Consider the following 17,503-nt stretch of genomic DNA (forward strand, 5'->3'; position numbering starts at 1 on the left):
GGGCGGGGTGCAAGGGGGGGGGGGGCACCAGCCAGCTCAGTACCTGTGAATATTCATGAAATATGGGAGACTTGGGGGGGGCTCATCATTTTCTGCTGCTAGCTCCATTATTTGATGCTACGCCACTGGTTTCGAGGGTACCTTAGGTGTGACATATGTATTGAAGGAAGGTTTAGGCCTGGAAACGTTTATTTTGCTAGGTTGAAATTGCAGTTTACCCTCCACACACATGCTGCAATGGCAGACCTGAGGCATGATTAAAAGGGCTACTTAAGTGAGTAGCACAATGAGTGCTACGGGCCCACAAGTAGCATTTAATTTAGAGGCCCTGGGTACATGTAGTATCCTTTTACTAGGGGCTTACAAGGCACTTAAACGTGACAATGGAGAATAAGACAATTTCACTATGTTTAAAGGAGAAACCACAAGCACTTTACAATTGATTGGCAGTAGTAAAGTGCACAGAGTCCAAAAAAGCAACACAAACTGGCTCAGAAAAAAGGATGGTGAAGGCAAGAACATTTAGGGATGACCTTGCAGAAAGGGACAGGTCCAACATTTTCTTACAGGTGAGAGGTGCCACTGGAGAGTCAATTAATTGTGTTAATCAAGCAATCCCTTCAAAACAAAAAAGGCACACTGAGTGCTGCCAGTGCAGAGCTCAAAATGGGAAGGGACAGCAACACTTTGTTGTAAGCAACATTTTGCTGGTGAGCCAAATGTTGGGCACAACTGATTTAAACACATGATTTAATACCTAATACCGAAAACGAAGCCAGTTCCACATGGGCTTGCATGCAAGAAGGGAACAGGCCCTTTTCCACAGATTGAAAATACAAATATAATGCTCTAGAGGGTCCCTACACACCTGACCACTGTCAAACTATGCTACTGCCTATCACACAGATCCTTTAGTTGGACCATAACAGCATACCTTGAATCTTAAACTTTAGTCTGTAGAGCACTGCCTAGTTTGTAATAATAAAAAAAAAGCCCGGGCTGAAGGTATTACTCACTGGTCCGCTGCAGCTAGTGCAACCTATGTCACTTTAATCCAAAGTTTTAATTTGAAGTTTTATCATTTTGTAAGATATATATTGAACCTTTTTTACAAATCCACACACAAGGCACCACCATGTGGTTGTTTCTCATAAATCATTACACCACCAGTGGCACTAACATTATTTCTGCGCTACTGTGTCATTGGACTCAAGCTGCACCCTATTGATGATGCCCAGATAGGCTCAAGCTGATCTGAGGTGCTTGTTTCGGAAGGACTTAGCTTGGCAGTTAGGTTAGGGTTTGACTGTGCTATTGGAGAAGGACCAGGGGTGATAGGCAATGGCTGGTCTCTGTAGAGATGGAAAGCTGGCCAAAAAGCAGTGCCCTGGATTGTGACCCATATTAATTACTAGTGGTTGAAAGTAATTAAAGCAATATGTCCATCACATCTTTGTTTTCAACTAAAGATTATTCAGTCATGTCCCAAAATAGGGCACCCAACATAGGAGAAATGGAATGCAGAAAGAACATAGAAAACACACTGTGCAGAGTGTCTCCGTCAAAGAAAAGCATGTTACCCTCACAGACTCTACATAGGGTATTAATGGGAGACCAGTGCTTAATTTGAAACAATGGCTGCCGTTGGGGGCTGCTGTAACTTACTTTTGGGGACCAACACCTATGTTTCTTGATGGAACATTTCCTGAGAACAAGAGAGGGAAAAAATGCACAACGTAGAAAGATGGAGGAAGAGAAAGGCGGAAACCCTGTCAAAAGAGGGTATAAAAGGGTACCTGCAAGAGTGAGATAAAAGGACAGGGAGTGTTTGGTAGTGAATTAAAGATGCACCAAGTACTTTCAGGGTTATGGAGCCTTGGTATTTGCAGTGCACACATTTAATTGCACACACCCCAGGCTCCTGAGCAGAGCTTTAGGCACCAACATTCATTCTTTTACACATTATGCACTGTGGGAGATCTAATCAAAGAGTGCTGATAAAGTGAAAAAGCAGATGCAAAGAACAGACTTGCACCTAGTCTCCGAGACATTCGTGGGTCAAATTGTGAAAGAGAGACGAAGGCTGTCAAAAAATATACAGGCAACCTGAAACCATTCAAACGTGGTATAGTTTTCATAGACAGAACATCCTTCCTGTACATAACTAGATCTCCCAGAGGAAAAAGCAGGCAGCATGCAGAGAGAGAATCTAGCAACCTATCTTGGACCTCTGGGTTTCACACTGGACTACACCTCAAGACGGAAACCTGCAAACTTGTAACATCCATTAATGATGGGGCTGAACTATGTCAAAGAATAAAAAGTATATGTTGAGTGCATGGCTATCCAAATGGGCTTCCTAGCACTGAGATCCAGTTGACTCTGATATAGTGAACTTGGGCAAAGAGATGGGTTTTGAGTCGGTTCCTAACACTGCTTTGTTCTGTTTAAGTGTTATCGGTAAAGTATTCCATAGTTTGGGGACAAGCTAGAGCGAAAGAGCGGCCCCCGCATCTGGTTCTTTTAAATCTGGGAATGGAAAGGAGACTCAGATTGCATGATCTTAGCTCTTTGTTGGCAAAATATGGGCTGATCAGGTGATGAAGGATATGGGGACCTACTTTGTAGCCTTGCACAGTGAGTTATGGAGAGTGCTTTAAAATGAATCCTCTTGCTTATCGGAAGCCAGTTTAACACAGCAAGAGTCGGGCAGGCCAGCTGCAGTTTTGGAACACCCAAGAGTATTCGTGCCACAGCATTCTGTTTAACCTGAAGTTTTTCTTAGTAAAAGAGCAGGCTACCCAGATAGAGTTCCTGTAGTCGAGGGGGGAAATATTTAAACCTTGAACCACCCTTCTACAGACTGTAACAGGTAGCCAGATAAGCATCTTCCTAAGAGCTCTTAGAAGACCAAAGCAGCTAGATGCCAGCCTCTTTGTTTGGGTAGCCATAGTATGTTTACTGTCCAGTGTGACACCTGGACTATTCACAGCTGGCCTGGGGAATGAATAGTCCAAGGAAAAGGGTCACCTTAGTTGTTCCCAAAGTGACAGGTTGGTGCTGACCACCAAAACCTCATTTTTGTCACTACTGTGTCATCATGTAACTTGCCACGGATTGCAACTATCCAGTCAGTGACAGGATTTAAACAGGAGTTTAATTTTTGAGAGAGGGAAACTGTATTGGGCATGAGTGATACAATGATCCGCATATGACCTGCATAAGACATCACAGTGAAGCCTAGGAAGTGGATGATGTCTGACATAAGACAGACAAACAGATTGAAAAGCATGGGGTTCTGGGAAGAGCCCTTGGGCACCCCACATTTTAAGTGGTGGGTCACAGAAAGGAATGGCCCCTCGCTGACTTGAAAACGTCTATTGTTTAAAAAAGAAGCAAGCCATTTTAATGCGCTTCTTGAGATACTGGCCTCTTCCAGTCTACAAAGTAGGTTAAGAGACCATGTCAAATGCTGCATTCAAGTCCAGTAAAATGAGAGCAGCTGATTCACCTTGGGATAGGACCTTTTTTAATCTCCCCTGTAGCTACCAGGAGTGCTGTTTCTGTACTACACCTGTCCAAAACCCGGTTTGAGAAGGGTGTTATTGGATTCCAGAATACTGGGAGATGGCCATTTTTCACCTCTTCCAGAATTTTACTGACTCCCATGAAGCAGGTGATAGGCCTGTTTTTTCAAATAACTCTGGATCCAAGGAAGCTTTCTTTAATAAGGATCGAACTATGGCATTCCATGCATCTGATACACTGCAGCTGTCCAAAGATGAATTGTATGTCAGTGAGTGCTACGACAATGACATCCCCCCCTTTCAATAGAATGTCTAGGGGTGAAGGGTCCAGTGGGGAGCCTGTTTTAGCTGTTTTTTGCTATGGGCAAATTTTCCTCCTTTCTAACCTGTGTAGCTTTCTTTCCAGCCTGGTTACCCGCCAATGAATATGCAAAACACAGAGCTATGTAATACACATCTTTATTCTTTAGCGTGTAAACGTGAACTTGACATTCTAAATGATCTATCACTTACATAATCCTCCTACAGAGTATTTTAGGCTCCAAAAAGATTCCATCATACACACTCACAAGACAAAACATCTCCACCTCTTCTAAATAAAAGAAATAATTTTTTTAACAACATGTACACATTATAACTCTTCAATGAGCATTCTTGGTGCTCACCCGGATTGTGTCTTTGGAAACTGTGAATCAGTAATCAGAGTGTCCATGATCTGCTTCAGAGATACAGGAGCAATGACAGTCTGGGATTCTCCAATTGTTTTCTCTGAGACAGTCTGTACATTGACATTAGTGTCTGACGAGCACTGAGGAATGTTAGACCTGACAGCCTTAGGGTGGTCATTCTCCAACTTTTCGCCTGCCTCCCTCCACTTTTCTGACTCTATTTTTGCTAGTTTTAGGACTCTGCACACTTTATCACTGCTAACCAGTCTCTCACTTAAAACATGGTGACATTGGTTCATACCCAATTGGCATATTTGATCTACTTGTAAGTCCCTAGTAAAGTGCACTACATGTGCAGAGGGCCTTTAGATTAAATGCTACTAGTGTGCCTGCAGCACGGGTTGTGCCACCCACATAAGAAGCCATTTAACCATGTCTCAGGCCTGCCAAGGACTGTGTGTGAAGTCACACTGCCACTTCGACCTGGCATTTAAAAGTACTTGCCAAGCCATAAACTCCCCTTTTTCTATATATAAGTCACCCCTATGTTAGGCCCTAGGTAGCCCATAGGGCAGGTTGCTGTGTAGGTAAAAAGCAGGACATATACCTGTGTGTTTTATATGTGCTGGTAGTGGAAAACTCCTGAATTCGATTCCACTGCTGTGAGGCCTGCTCCTTTTATAGGCTAACATTAGGGCTACCCTCATATACTGTTTGAATGGAGGATTCTGATCAGAAAGGGGCAAACCGGTCATGTTTAGTATGGACAGACTGGCAATACAAAATCCTGCTTATTGGCTAGATTGAATTTTATATTACTATTTTAGAAATGCCACTTTTAGAAAGTGTACATTTCTCTGCACTTAAAATCCATTTGTGCCTTGCAACCTGTCTCCAATCCACGTCTGGGCTGGGCTGGTTGACAGCTCCCTTGTGCATTTTACCCAGACAACCACAAAAACAAGATACTCAGTCACACCTGCACTCATCTACATACTGAATGAGTCTTCCTGGGCTGGAAGGGTGAAGGGGCCTAACACTTACATTTCAAAGGATAGTGGCCTGCCCTCACACAATGGACTCCCAAACCCCCTACTGGGAACCTGGCAGACAAAGCTGTGCTGAAAGGGGGCCTTGTGCACTTCAATACCACCCTTTGAAGTCTCCCCCACTTCAAACGCACTCGGGTGTATAAACGGCGTCCCTGACCACACCAACTCAGATACTTCCTGGGACAGACACTCTGAACCAGATCCTGCAACCTGCCACATGGAGCTCCCTAGCTGCCCAAAGGACTCACCTGGACTGCTTTGCTATGAAGGACTGCTGCCTTGCTGTTGCCCTGGTGCCTTGCTGGCGTCTGACTCTGCTGAGAAGTGCTCTTCAAGGGTTTGGATTGAGCTTGCCTCCTGTTCCTGAAGTCTCAGGGCCAAAAAGACTTCTATTCTTCAAGGAAACTCTTTGTGTGGTGAAAATCGACGCACCAACTGCCCAGCGATGAAGGAATCAGCCTGGCTCCCTGTGTGGAGATCGACGCAGTGCCTGTGTTGCGACCTGAACTTCAACGCCCAGCCATACCGGATTGATGCATCGTCGAGCCGGAATGACACAGCCCGACTTCCTGCGTTAGGAATCAACACAGTGCCTTCCATGAGACAGAAACTAATACGCATTGCCACAAGATTGACTCAGCACCTGTGACTTCGCCCTGGATGCCCAGAATTTCTACGCATCGTCCCTGGGCATCCAGGAACACAGAGACGGGGCAGGTGATGCCGCGAACTTCGGACAGGTCCCAAGACCTCAGTTACTTGGTGCTTTACCTGATGCGGCCCATCCACTAGTATGAGGAGGGTCCCTGCATTGTACTAATATTCCTTATTATAGGTTACATTTACACATAGGATTAGGTAGTTTAGGTCCTGAAGAATCGCGTTAGATCCATAGGACATCAATAGCGAGAAACATGTTGACCTTTTGGTGAATCGTACAGGGGATCCTGTACGTACAATTCCTAACCTCAAATTGAGTGAGGAAGTGAATAATTTTCTGGGGAGCGTAGACCTTGTTCTTTTCTCTCCCCGCTCTTTGGTTTTAATCATGACAGTGGTTGGATTATTTAATAAAATTTGCCTAACCTCTAGTTATTTTTAAATAGAATTTTTCCAATCCTATACCCTATTCTTTCTAAACCGGGCATATATCTCAAAAGATCTCCGGCAAAGAGCCCCCCTTGAGGGGCCCGTCAGGCATTGCAGCGCCGGCCTGACGTGGAGCAAAGCCCAAGGATGAAGCATGTCACCTTTGGTGAGTGAGGGCTCTTGTTCCAAAATAATTTATTTTCCAGGGACCTGGCTTTCTTTCTTTTCTTTACGATCTTTTCCTTAGATCAGGACCCAATGTGGTTTCCCTGATTATACTTACATTGTGGAACTGTGTATACCTTGTTTTTGTACATCAAAAGACCCCGCATCACTGCGTGCCGGAAATCGACACAAAGCCCTTGCAGCATGCGAAGAATCAACGCATCGTCTTTGCGCATCAGGAAATCCGACGCACACCTTCGTGGTCTTCGTGCATACAATTTTGATGCATGCCAGGTACTTTGTGCACCCAATTGACATTTGTTGATTCTTAAAGACTTAAGACTCTTCTTATCATTGCAAAAGTGATAGTTCGACTTGTGCTTATCAAATATTGATCGTTTTGATCTTAATTTACTCAGATAAATACCTTATATTTATCTAAACGTGTGGTGTATTTCTGTGGTGTTTTCCCTGTGTTATTGCATGATTTATTGCACAAATACTTTGCACATTGCCTTCTAAGTTAATCCTGACTGCTCAGTGTCAAGCTACCAGAGGGTTGGCACAGGATAATTTGGACTGTGTGTGACTTACCCTGACTAAGATTGTGGTCCCTACCTGAACAAAGGTGTATACCTCTGCCAACTATAGATGCCATTTCTAAAGAACAACATGTTTGAAGAGCAAGGAATCTTGTGCAATAGACTTTTCTGTATGTTGGAAAGTCACCGTGGGCCCCTTCCTAGTTGCAACATTTAATGGCCCTGCATCAAAAGGAGCATGTGATTTACGTCTTCATGGCTGATGAACGAGTACTCTGTCTCCTTGTGTGAAGATAATGTTATTTGCATGTCATAGGCCTTCATTTTCTGTTTACGACTCAAGTCTGTTGCATGTCTCTGTATCAGTTCTAGATCTGGTGTTGGTCCACTGAGGTAGATTGGTTGCCATGGCTCTTCCGAACATCAATGTTGCAGGGCTTTCGACTGCGGTAGAGTGAGAAGTTGAATGGTAAGCTCTTGAAGTAGAATTCAAGACATTCTTGAGGTTAAGCTCTTATAAAGCAGCATGCTGAACAGCTTTCTTTAATGTACTCATGAAACATTCAACAAGGCTGATAGCCTGTGGTCCAAGAGGTGTGCTCTTCTGATACTTCAGATTTAGGAAGTCTCTGAATTCTCTTCTATTAAAAGTTTGCCTTTGTCAATTTTAAGAATAGTAGGAATGCCCTAAGTTGCAAAGATTCCGTCTATTCTCTCAATGACTCTGTCCTGAGTGATAGACAAAAGATCTTCAATTAATGGGAAGCAGGAGTATTTGTCCACAATCCCCACCAGATGATTTCCATCTTCAAGTCAAAAAGTCAAAAAGTCAACAGCAATTCTTTCCCAGGCATGCTTTACAACGCTGACATATTCAAAGGGTGTCAAGCAGTTTTTTAAGACAGGCAGTTACATAGATGACAGGTCTTCAACTCCTTTTCAACCCATACAGCAAAATGAGGAAACCAGGCTCTATATCGGAGAGCTTGTTTAGTGGCAATGATTCCATTATGTCTTTCATGGGCCACTTCAATCACGTGTTGTGGCAGGCTCTCCAAAATGACAATTTTTGAACCCTCTCATGATAATTCTTTCTTGTTCCACAGACAGTTCATCTTTGACATTTTTGTATTTTTTATGCTCTCTCTCTCTCTCACTGGTAAGAGGTGAAGCATGTGGATTCCAAGACTGATTTTGTCTTCTAATTTGAACATGTCACCTTTTTGACTCCTAGAAGTGACAATTTGTTCCAATGAAATGCCAGCTGGTGTGTTTGACGTCACAGTGAATTTTATGTAGGCTTCAGCAGTCTTACATGGGGTACCTCAACACTACATAGGGAGCCAGTAGTCAGCAGGGTTTTGATCTTTCCCTGGACAATGCACAATTGTGTAGCTGTATTCTTGCAATTGTAGACCTCAACTTCCAATGCATCTCTGAATCTTGTGTTTTTTACTGCCAAAGATAAGCAGCAATGGTTAATGATGTGACTTTATTAATATGTACATAAAGTGTGATATAGAGTATTAATGAATTAAAATCAAATTCCGGCCAATATAGTGGGCTTGTGATTTGCTCACTGGCCTGTGTTTAAAATTACTTTACAACAGAAACTTCACAAAAATTGGCTTAAAAAATTGTAATAATCCATATTCTCAGTTTTAGACATGATCGTATTTCAAAATCAGTGCAAACATGACGCTGCAAGTTGATTCTGCAACATTACCACAATTATAACAAGTGAAATACAACAAAAAGACAAGTTAAACAAATGAATTCTATATCAGTCTTCCAATTATTTCTAAATGGCTGCATTCTTGTTAATTAAGTGCGCTCCTTTTAAGAGGTAGTCCTTTGGGACAATATAACATTGATGGACAAAACTGTCCTATAATAATTTCAGGAATCATTTTTAGGTTTAGAGGGCTCCTCCATAATGTGTGTCAACGTCTTTCAGCCCAAACATTCTAGGCCTCTTCAGGACTACATTGAAAACAAATTACACCAGGCTGAATATTAAAGGACCGTCCGTGAAGTCAGTGGATAAGTGTCTTAAAAAAAATATGATCACAATGTAGGGGACTCAAAATGCCCGGGACAACATCTATATCTTCAGGAACTGGAGCTCCAGCTGGATGGATTCCATCATAACCTGCAGACAAAGTAAGGAGTGTAGGCTTCCAAATGCTCTGGCAGCATGCCACAAATGTGAAAGGTTTTCCATACAGGAACACAAGGGAATGTTCAAAAGCCCACACCATTGCTAAACTTTCTTTTTCAGGTTATGAATAAGCATGTTCAGTCTGGGACAAACATTTACTTGCATAGGCCACAATATGTCTTTGAGCATTTGGCTGTCTGCTGTGTTGTGCAAGGATTGCACCTAAGCCGACTTGCCTAGTGTCAACAACAACTTCAGTATGTAGCTTTTTTGATCAAAATATGCCATTTCAGTAACTATTTCAACAGCTTGTTTTTTTCTCTTAACATTGCTTGCATTCATGTGGCCAGTAGAATGAAATATTCTGTTTATGTTAACTCTCTTAATGGAGCACTCACAGTTGCAAAGTCTCGTATATATCTGGAACAGTAACTGGCCATGTCAAAGAATGAATGTAACATGGAAACATCTTGCGGTGGGCTGGCAGTTCACAACACTTGTACCTTAGCGTGATCGGGTGTCATGCCCCAGCAGAAATGATACGGAGAAGAAGCTTAGCTTTGTCTTATTAAATTCATACTTCTCAGCACTTAGAATTAAGCCTGCATCAACAAGATAACACACTTGCCCTAAAGCTTTGTGTTCTTCTGTGTAGCGCCGAAAACCAATATGCCATCACTATATTTGAAAGCATTCACAACAAGCTGTATAAGTCTAATGTCGTCTTGAAAAATCTCTGCAGCTGATGACACATCGAAGCTTAGTCTTTTGAATCTAAACAGGTGAATATGTGTAAAGATTGTAATGTACCTGGAATTCTCCTCAAGTTCCAACTGATGCCCTTTATTTAAATCAAGACGAGAGAAGACTTACACACCACTAAATTGTTATCATGTCAGCTATATGCGGACAAAGATGTCGTTCTCTTTCAATTGCCTTGTTTGCATGAAGCATATCCATGCAGTTGTGTACAGCTCCTTCACTGTCCATTTTGGGCACCACCACTATGGGAGAAACCAATGGAGTCAGACCAGTAGAATGCTTAATGATATCATGTTTGAGTAATTATTTGAGTTCCTTTTCAACAACTTCTTGTAAATGAAATAAAATTCTTCTGTGTCTTTAAGTGACAGGACAAACATGCTATCACAGTCTTAAGTTTTTCTAATCCTTGAAATAATGAAGGGAACTGACCTACTATTTTGTAAGAGGCATTTATATTGTAGTTCACTGATATCAGTCCCATATCAGCAGCTGTGTTGACACTGAGTAGACAGGGACTTGATGCTGTACCTTGAAGTACGTGAATGGAAGCTTACACTTTTGTTTTATTGTGTTTCATAGTTGCTACAGATGAATCTTCAGATTTCAAAGGTGCAGATGCAGCCAATGTGTACACTTTTGTTTTTGATGGCATCAGTGATGGTAGTGGTGATAGTTCATTATATTTCTCCTTAGGCATAATACTTATCAATGTATCATTGTCGATGATGAAAGTTATTGCACAACCATTAGTCTTCAGTATGATCTTTGAACAATGTTTGAATGACTTGAGTGCTTTCTCATGTCAACAGATCTTTGACTCGTATTTGTCTTCACATATGGCCAGTCCAAAATGTGCACATTTCTCTAAGGTAAACATGTACATTGCACAATCATCTTCTTCACATTCATTCGAATTCCTTCCCTGACACTGGTAGGAGGCCCACCCTCACCAAAACTCCCAATACTACCCCCCTCACCCCTCCATACACGCACACTTGCAGGCACACCACGCATGCACACACACACTCAAATAGCAATTCATACACGCGTGCATCCACTCCTTCAGCACACATCCGTACACACATCCAAACTTACACGCCTTCACATTTCCATTCATTCACGCATTCTCACACATGCACACACACACACGCAAGCAACACTACACAATCATTCGCATTCACGCACACACTCATACATTTATGCACACATACCCACAGACAACACCCCCTAATCCCCTCCCCTGTCGGAAACCTGACTTACCTGAATCCAGGGGCTTTTCCAGCAGGGGACTGGGCGCTGCTACCACCAGCAGAACACCCCCAGGCCATATTATTTTGCATAATACGGCGGCGGAGGTCTACTGGCGTGGCCCTGCTGGTGGTAGTAGCACCACCTTAACACCATCCGCCAGCATGGCCACAGCTGGATTTCCGCCCTTCTTGTAGCAGATATCCGGCTGTGGTCATATTATGGTGGATAGATGTTAGCCGTGGCAGCGGTCTTTTGGCAGCCATCACAGCAGCAGTAGGCAGCATTTACCGCCAAAGTTAAAATCTGTGCCTATAACTTTAAATCCTTTACGTCCACTTCTTTTTTAATTGTACTTTTGTTCACATCACAAATTGTTTGGCCTATTGCAACTGTTCAGCATTGTAGCTATAAGGCCCCCAAATTTGCCTGACAGTGGGTTCATACCACATTGCCACTCAAAGATGCATTGTGGTATGTTCTTACAGTCCTGCACAAGCATTTCTTTAACAATGTCGACCACATTCTTTATCATACTTCACATAGCACTCATTACTCTTCGGATATTCCAGTGGTAGTTGTTGAAGGTGGTAGGCCTTAAACAGCTAGGATGAATTTCACCAACAAACTCAGGGGCCCTTATCCAAAATGTTTGGCTCAGTTGGGCTAAACTGTACTTTTTAATCATACAATTTTACAGTACATTCATTAAAATGTTCTAGGTGTAAAATACAGTTTTAGAAGGGCACTCATTAAATATTGAAATTATTCACGGTGTCAAACCTGTATTGTATTCCAAACAAGTGTCAGTGATCTGAGCACAATATATTAGGCAACTTTGTGCGACAAAACAGCACATTTCAGTTCAGGTACCCGGAAGAGTAACTAAAAAGCCAAAGGTTTAGAAACAGTTGAAAGAATCATTGTGTGCAATTTGACTTGCACTACTATCAATTTAAAATGTCATTCAATCCCACATCCATTAAATTCCAGAAACAATACCACATCAACGAGATTACCCAAAAAGATTTAGCAATCAAAATGGGGAAAAACCTCCTAAGGTAGCAGGTGCTATTTGACCACAACAACATAATATTCCTCAATTGATATGGATTATCACTCAAATATCAGCATTAATTTAGAAAAAGAAGAATCAAAGACTTTGCCCTCACATACCACAAAGACATTTTATGAAAATGCAACCTCTCCCCCCCAATTGTCTGGCCACAACATGGATAACATGCCTTGGCAGCACTTACAGGACTCTGAGGCATGTTCTCCATTAAAATGCATTGTAGTGAAAGGCAGGTTTTGAGGGTCACAAAAAGGAGAATGTATAAATGGTGATTACAGATTTTAGTTACAATATAAATCATCTGTTGATGGCACCATACTAATTTTAGGAATTGTAGTGTGTTACAATGTGATTTTACGATATGGTAGGCCTTCTGCTGGGATTTCATGAATCATGTTTGAGAGAAAACTGTTTTCTCATAATTTTCTCATATAAGTTATGGAAGGTGCTCCAGATGAGAGTTTATTTTCTGTAAATTCACATTATCTTTCTCAGCTATATGAGAATGAAGTTAGACATTCTCAGCAAAACATGTAGTGTCAACAGGAGCAGCCTTTCAGTTGATACCCTTGTGTTTTACTGCAGCCTCCCAGAGTGTTCTAAATACCAATTAGCGCACTAACAGTATGGCACACCTGAAGCCATCATGATTAAATCAAACTGGAAAAACTTGAATCATTTAATTTAGAAATAAACAAAATAAGGGCGTTCATTTTACCATTTAAATTATGGTTAGTGATGTTGAAAGAAAAATCAGGACACACTTTAATTGAGTTCTCAAGTATCTTCCTCTTCTATTTCTTTAAAACATTCTGACATGCAGACTAAAACAGGCACTTTGAGCACCAGCAGAAGACTGCCAGTTAACCCCCTAATAATCAGCAGCTTTATTACAGTGTTCTAATGAGCAACTCAAGTGCTAACATTCTGAATTTATGCCAAAAATGTGGCACATCTGTATCCCATCCTGATGGAATCGAAGTGGAAAATGTAAAGCATTTTCTACTGAGGATACTGCAGTAAATAAGTAAATCAGGGAGCTTCAAATAAGTCTCCCAAGATGGCCACCAGAAAAAAGCTAGCCCAAATATAGCAGAAATATCTCCTAAATGCAGCATAAGTATAAGTGTGTAAAACGCTTATTTTTTCACTTTTGTTTGCAGTTTTATAAAGCGCAGCCTTCACATGAAGGCATTGGAGTGCTTTACATGTGCATTAGTTGCATTACACAAGGACACATTCATTTTGGTTTTAAGCATGGGGAGATTGAATGATTTGGCCAAAACTGCAGGATGTCGAGCTGACGCCAAACTAAAACCTGGTTCCCCAGGTTGGAGGTATGGGAATGGACTTGGATTGCAGAGGGCAGGAGGGAGATAGGCAGGTGCACCAAACTGACCTTGCAAGCCAGCCATCAGGGGTTGTGGCAGCACAATACACCACACAGGGCAAGCGGGATGGCAGTGCAGCACAATGGGCCATTGAAAGCAATAGGGAGGGGACAAAGCCATGCACATGAACCAAAGAGAGCAGAGGGGCAAGGGCAGCAAGCTAAACATACCAATCAGATTGGAGGGACAGTTGCAGCATAACGGACCAAGAAGGACAGGAGAGAGGGGACAGGGGCATGACAATGGACCAGTCAAGGCAGGAGGGAGGGAACCGGGGTCTGCACATGGAAAGCAGAGAACACTTCACTCTGTTGTACATATGATAATGGTGGTGTCACCCAAACAGAGCACTGTGTGTACTTGCACCTGATAGAGCCTAAACAGTGTATCGATGATGGAACTCTATCCCACCACACATGCACTTGTTTCTTTGGTAACTACTTGTCACTCATATGGACAGCACTGCACAACACCCGAAGGAGCTCCACTGGCTCCCCATTCACAAACGACCACAATTAAAACTCTCATGCACACTGTCAAGGCACTCCATACCACTGGCCCAGCATACCTTGACAATTGCGCCTGCTTTCACAAACTTTTCAGATACCTTCGCATGTCAGGACTTCAACTTACACAAATCCCACAGATACAAAAAAACAGATCCAGTTGTCAAACCTTCTTCAATATTGCTCCTAAACTATGGAACAACCTGCTGCTACAAACAAGAGCTTCCTCCTCACTTCTTAAATTCTGAATTATTCAAGAAACTGAAGACCTAGTTTTAGGAGTAGTCTCACTAGGCCCTGTGTGTGCCTGGACTCACACATGCTCAGTGCCAGGATACACTCCTGGGTGATAGTGTGCGCTACAAATATCCATAACACTGAGTTTCTCCTGTGACACATCCTGCAGTTTATGGACAGTGATGCTTCACATTTCCAACAATTCATAGTGACCAGTGAGACTTCTGATGGCAGAACGCTCCCCCAAACTCTAATGACGAGCCACCACTGATCTACAAGCCCCTATAATACAGAATGTGTCAATGCTTTATCACCAGCGGTGATGGACCTACATCAAGCTTGCTATCAGTTGTCTGAGTAATTCTTATGAACATGTATTCACACTTGTCTGTTCTACCCAATTGCGCATTCAGATGCAAAGTTTCAGACATTCATAAATGTTTACATGTTATACAAATGAACAAATACATTCAGTACTAATGGCATCGCCTTGATCCATAACATTCACTTTAAGAAATGGGTCCTCAGAAATGACTGATAAGTATTATAGCCCTCTTTGTACACACGTTGACTAACATGTAAAAGCATAGATATTTATAAGTAGTCTGTAAAGAATTTAAATGTCAGATTAACTAAATGGCACATACTCAAAGCAACCAATATACAAATAAGGCACCCAATACGAACAGTACTACAAGCAACAGATCCGCCTATAACCTAGCCATTCGCTAATGAAATGGAAAGCATACTTGACAACCAACATTACTTACGGGTTCCAGCCAAGATCTTGAGGATTAACATATAGAATGCCCGCTCTGGAAACCGTTGCCGGAGTAGCAGTTCTTAAATGGTGTATCTCAAACAGAAGACGCATTGACGGAGTAAGAGGAACACGTTCGTTGCTGGCCAGTGTTAGGATCTATCACAAATTTCAGAGAGATAAATAAAGAAGCTGTACACATTATTTTCATTTTAGATGACCTGCAGTTTTTAGTTCATAGTATTTACATATGTAATCCCTGCTCTATTTCTTACACTAAGCAGGCCAAACATTGTAATAACGCATTAAAGAAGGGCATTTCCAAATAGCAACAGGTGCATGCCTGCTATGTGAGTTCAGAACAGTAATCAAGATGGTTTCACTTTTTTACTCCACTGTGTTAACAGGAAAAAATATTAAATATTTGACTCTGAATAGCACAGTCTTTTGAAATAAGTAGAAGATAGTATTTGCCAGTGTGTGTCCTCTGAAAACAGAAGTTGTGGCTTTCAATAAAGTAATCATGTGATGGAGGCAGCTATAAAGTATCTCTGTGTGTAGTGTGACAAAAAGGAAAAGGGTTTATTAAGAATGCAATTAACATGAATCTTCAACTTTTTCTTAGAAGAAAGAATTAAGATGAACAAATGTAGAAGGCTGCATTACTGTGCTTCAGAATTGAGGGTTAGTGGTGGAGGGGGAAGTAGAGCTGAAAATATCTGTTTTAACCTTGAACACAAAAGTACTGGTGTGGAAGCTGAATTAATTAGTAATACATTTGCATTGCTTAACTGTTAAGAATGTATCTGAATTAGGATGACATGGAGAAAATTAGAGAATGTGCCTACTGATGTGGCCACCATGAGATGTACAACAATTAATAATGAATTCACACTTTATAGTTTAAATGATGTGCACATGTACAATAAAATGTATTAGTGGGTCGCATTAACATATAAGTACTATGTATTTACTTAAATAATATTAGGCATTGATTAATCACGTAGTTTGGGCCTAGCTGACAGAGCCTCATTTTAAGTTACATGGCACAAATAAATATTTTGTGAAAAACAAAAATTAATATTGTACACTGTTCACATGGCGCTGACCAAGCGATTTGTAAATGTCCTAAACTTTCTCATGAGAACTGCTTGTAGAAATGTCTTGCACTAGAAGTGGACACTTTGTAGATTTGATGCCTGAGAAGGTGCTGTTCCCAGGACTGAACAATGGCCTCACTGACTGCTGCTGAGATTGTAACGAAAAAGTTAGCGGAGGAAGAGGAACCAATCATCGACATCTGAAAGACTGTATAGTTATATTTTAGATTTAAAGTTTAAAGACCATTGATCATACTGTGAATGTAGATTTCCTAATCAATGACAGCGTGAGAAGATACTGAAGTTTAACTTAGTCTGACTGCTCTTAGGAATTCTAGTCTATTTTTCCTGAGTTTGTTTGATCTCACTCTATCCCTTAGCAGTCCTGTTCGTGTAGCACAGCAGTTCCAGGTGTTCTTTTCCTTATAGTTTATCCATAAAGAGAACTTGTGTTAATGATTCTTTATCTTAATGTTTTCTAAGTTGGTTCAGTTAACTTAGAGCCCAACCGTGGCTGAGCCAATCCCTTTCACTGACCCCTTGAGGACTCTGACCAAACAAATGTCTACCTGATTAATAAAACCACCTCTTGCTGACTCATTGAAGAGAGGTATAACAATTTGCTAATCTTCCTGTGCTATTTTTTGTTCTTTCTTTTAGATACTAATGGCTATTTTGATAGAGTGTTAGATATTTTTCCAAAATTAACTGTGACTAAAACTATTTTGCATGAAGTTCAAACATGCTATTCGACTTAGAGGGTTAGTTAGTATGCTCAAATGTGCTGATAATCATTATTAACAAAGAATTGATTCTGTTCACCTGTCAAGTTTAGATGAATACTATATCTGTTTTCCAGTTATTGATGCTATTGATTTGTACTGTAACTCTTGAGTGTTTAATTATCAGTGCTTTAGCTAAACTGAGATTCTTTAGATGATTTGGTCAGCCTGTGTTGTTTGTATACACTTATCATTTGGTTTTGAGACTAATCTATGGGATAAAGGCATTGTTAATATATGGAAATAAAATGTTAACTTTATGAAAAGGTGTGGTTATTCATGGCCAAATTGGTCATGGTGTGTAAAGATTGCTGACTCCTAGAGAGTTTTATTGCTTATGTTAATACAGTATATTGCTGAGTGAGGTTATGAGCCATGGTGGAATCACTCTAAGTGTAGTCAAAAGGTCCATTGAACCTCTAACACATCCTCTTA

General features: G+C 41.3%; 1 protein-coding gene across 1 annotated transcript in view; it reads right to left on the reverse strand.

Annotated features, from left to right (window-relative positions):
• The window catches only part of DNAH11 (dynein axonemal heavy chain 11), a 2,866,633-nt gene that overhangs the window by 1,516,470 nt on the left and 1,332,660 nt on the right, over positions 1–17,503 (reverse strand). Inside the window, exon 42 of the mRNA XM_069211469.1 lies at positions 15,197–15,345. Within this exon, the coding sequence (XP_069067570.1) occupies positions 15,197–15,345 (149 nt within the window). The remainder of the gene's footprint in view (positions 1–15,196; positions 15,346–17,503) is intronic.

This window comes from Pleurodeles waltl, chromosome 10 (genome assembly GCF_031143425.1).
Source record: "Pleurodeles waltl isolate 20211129_DDA chromosome 10, aPleWal1.hap1.20221129, whole genome shotgun sequence".
Taxonomy (NCBI): domain Eukaryota; kingdom Metazoa; phylum Chordata; class Amphibia; order Caudata; family Salamandridae; genus Pleurodeles; species Pleurodeles waltl.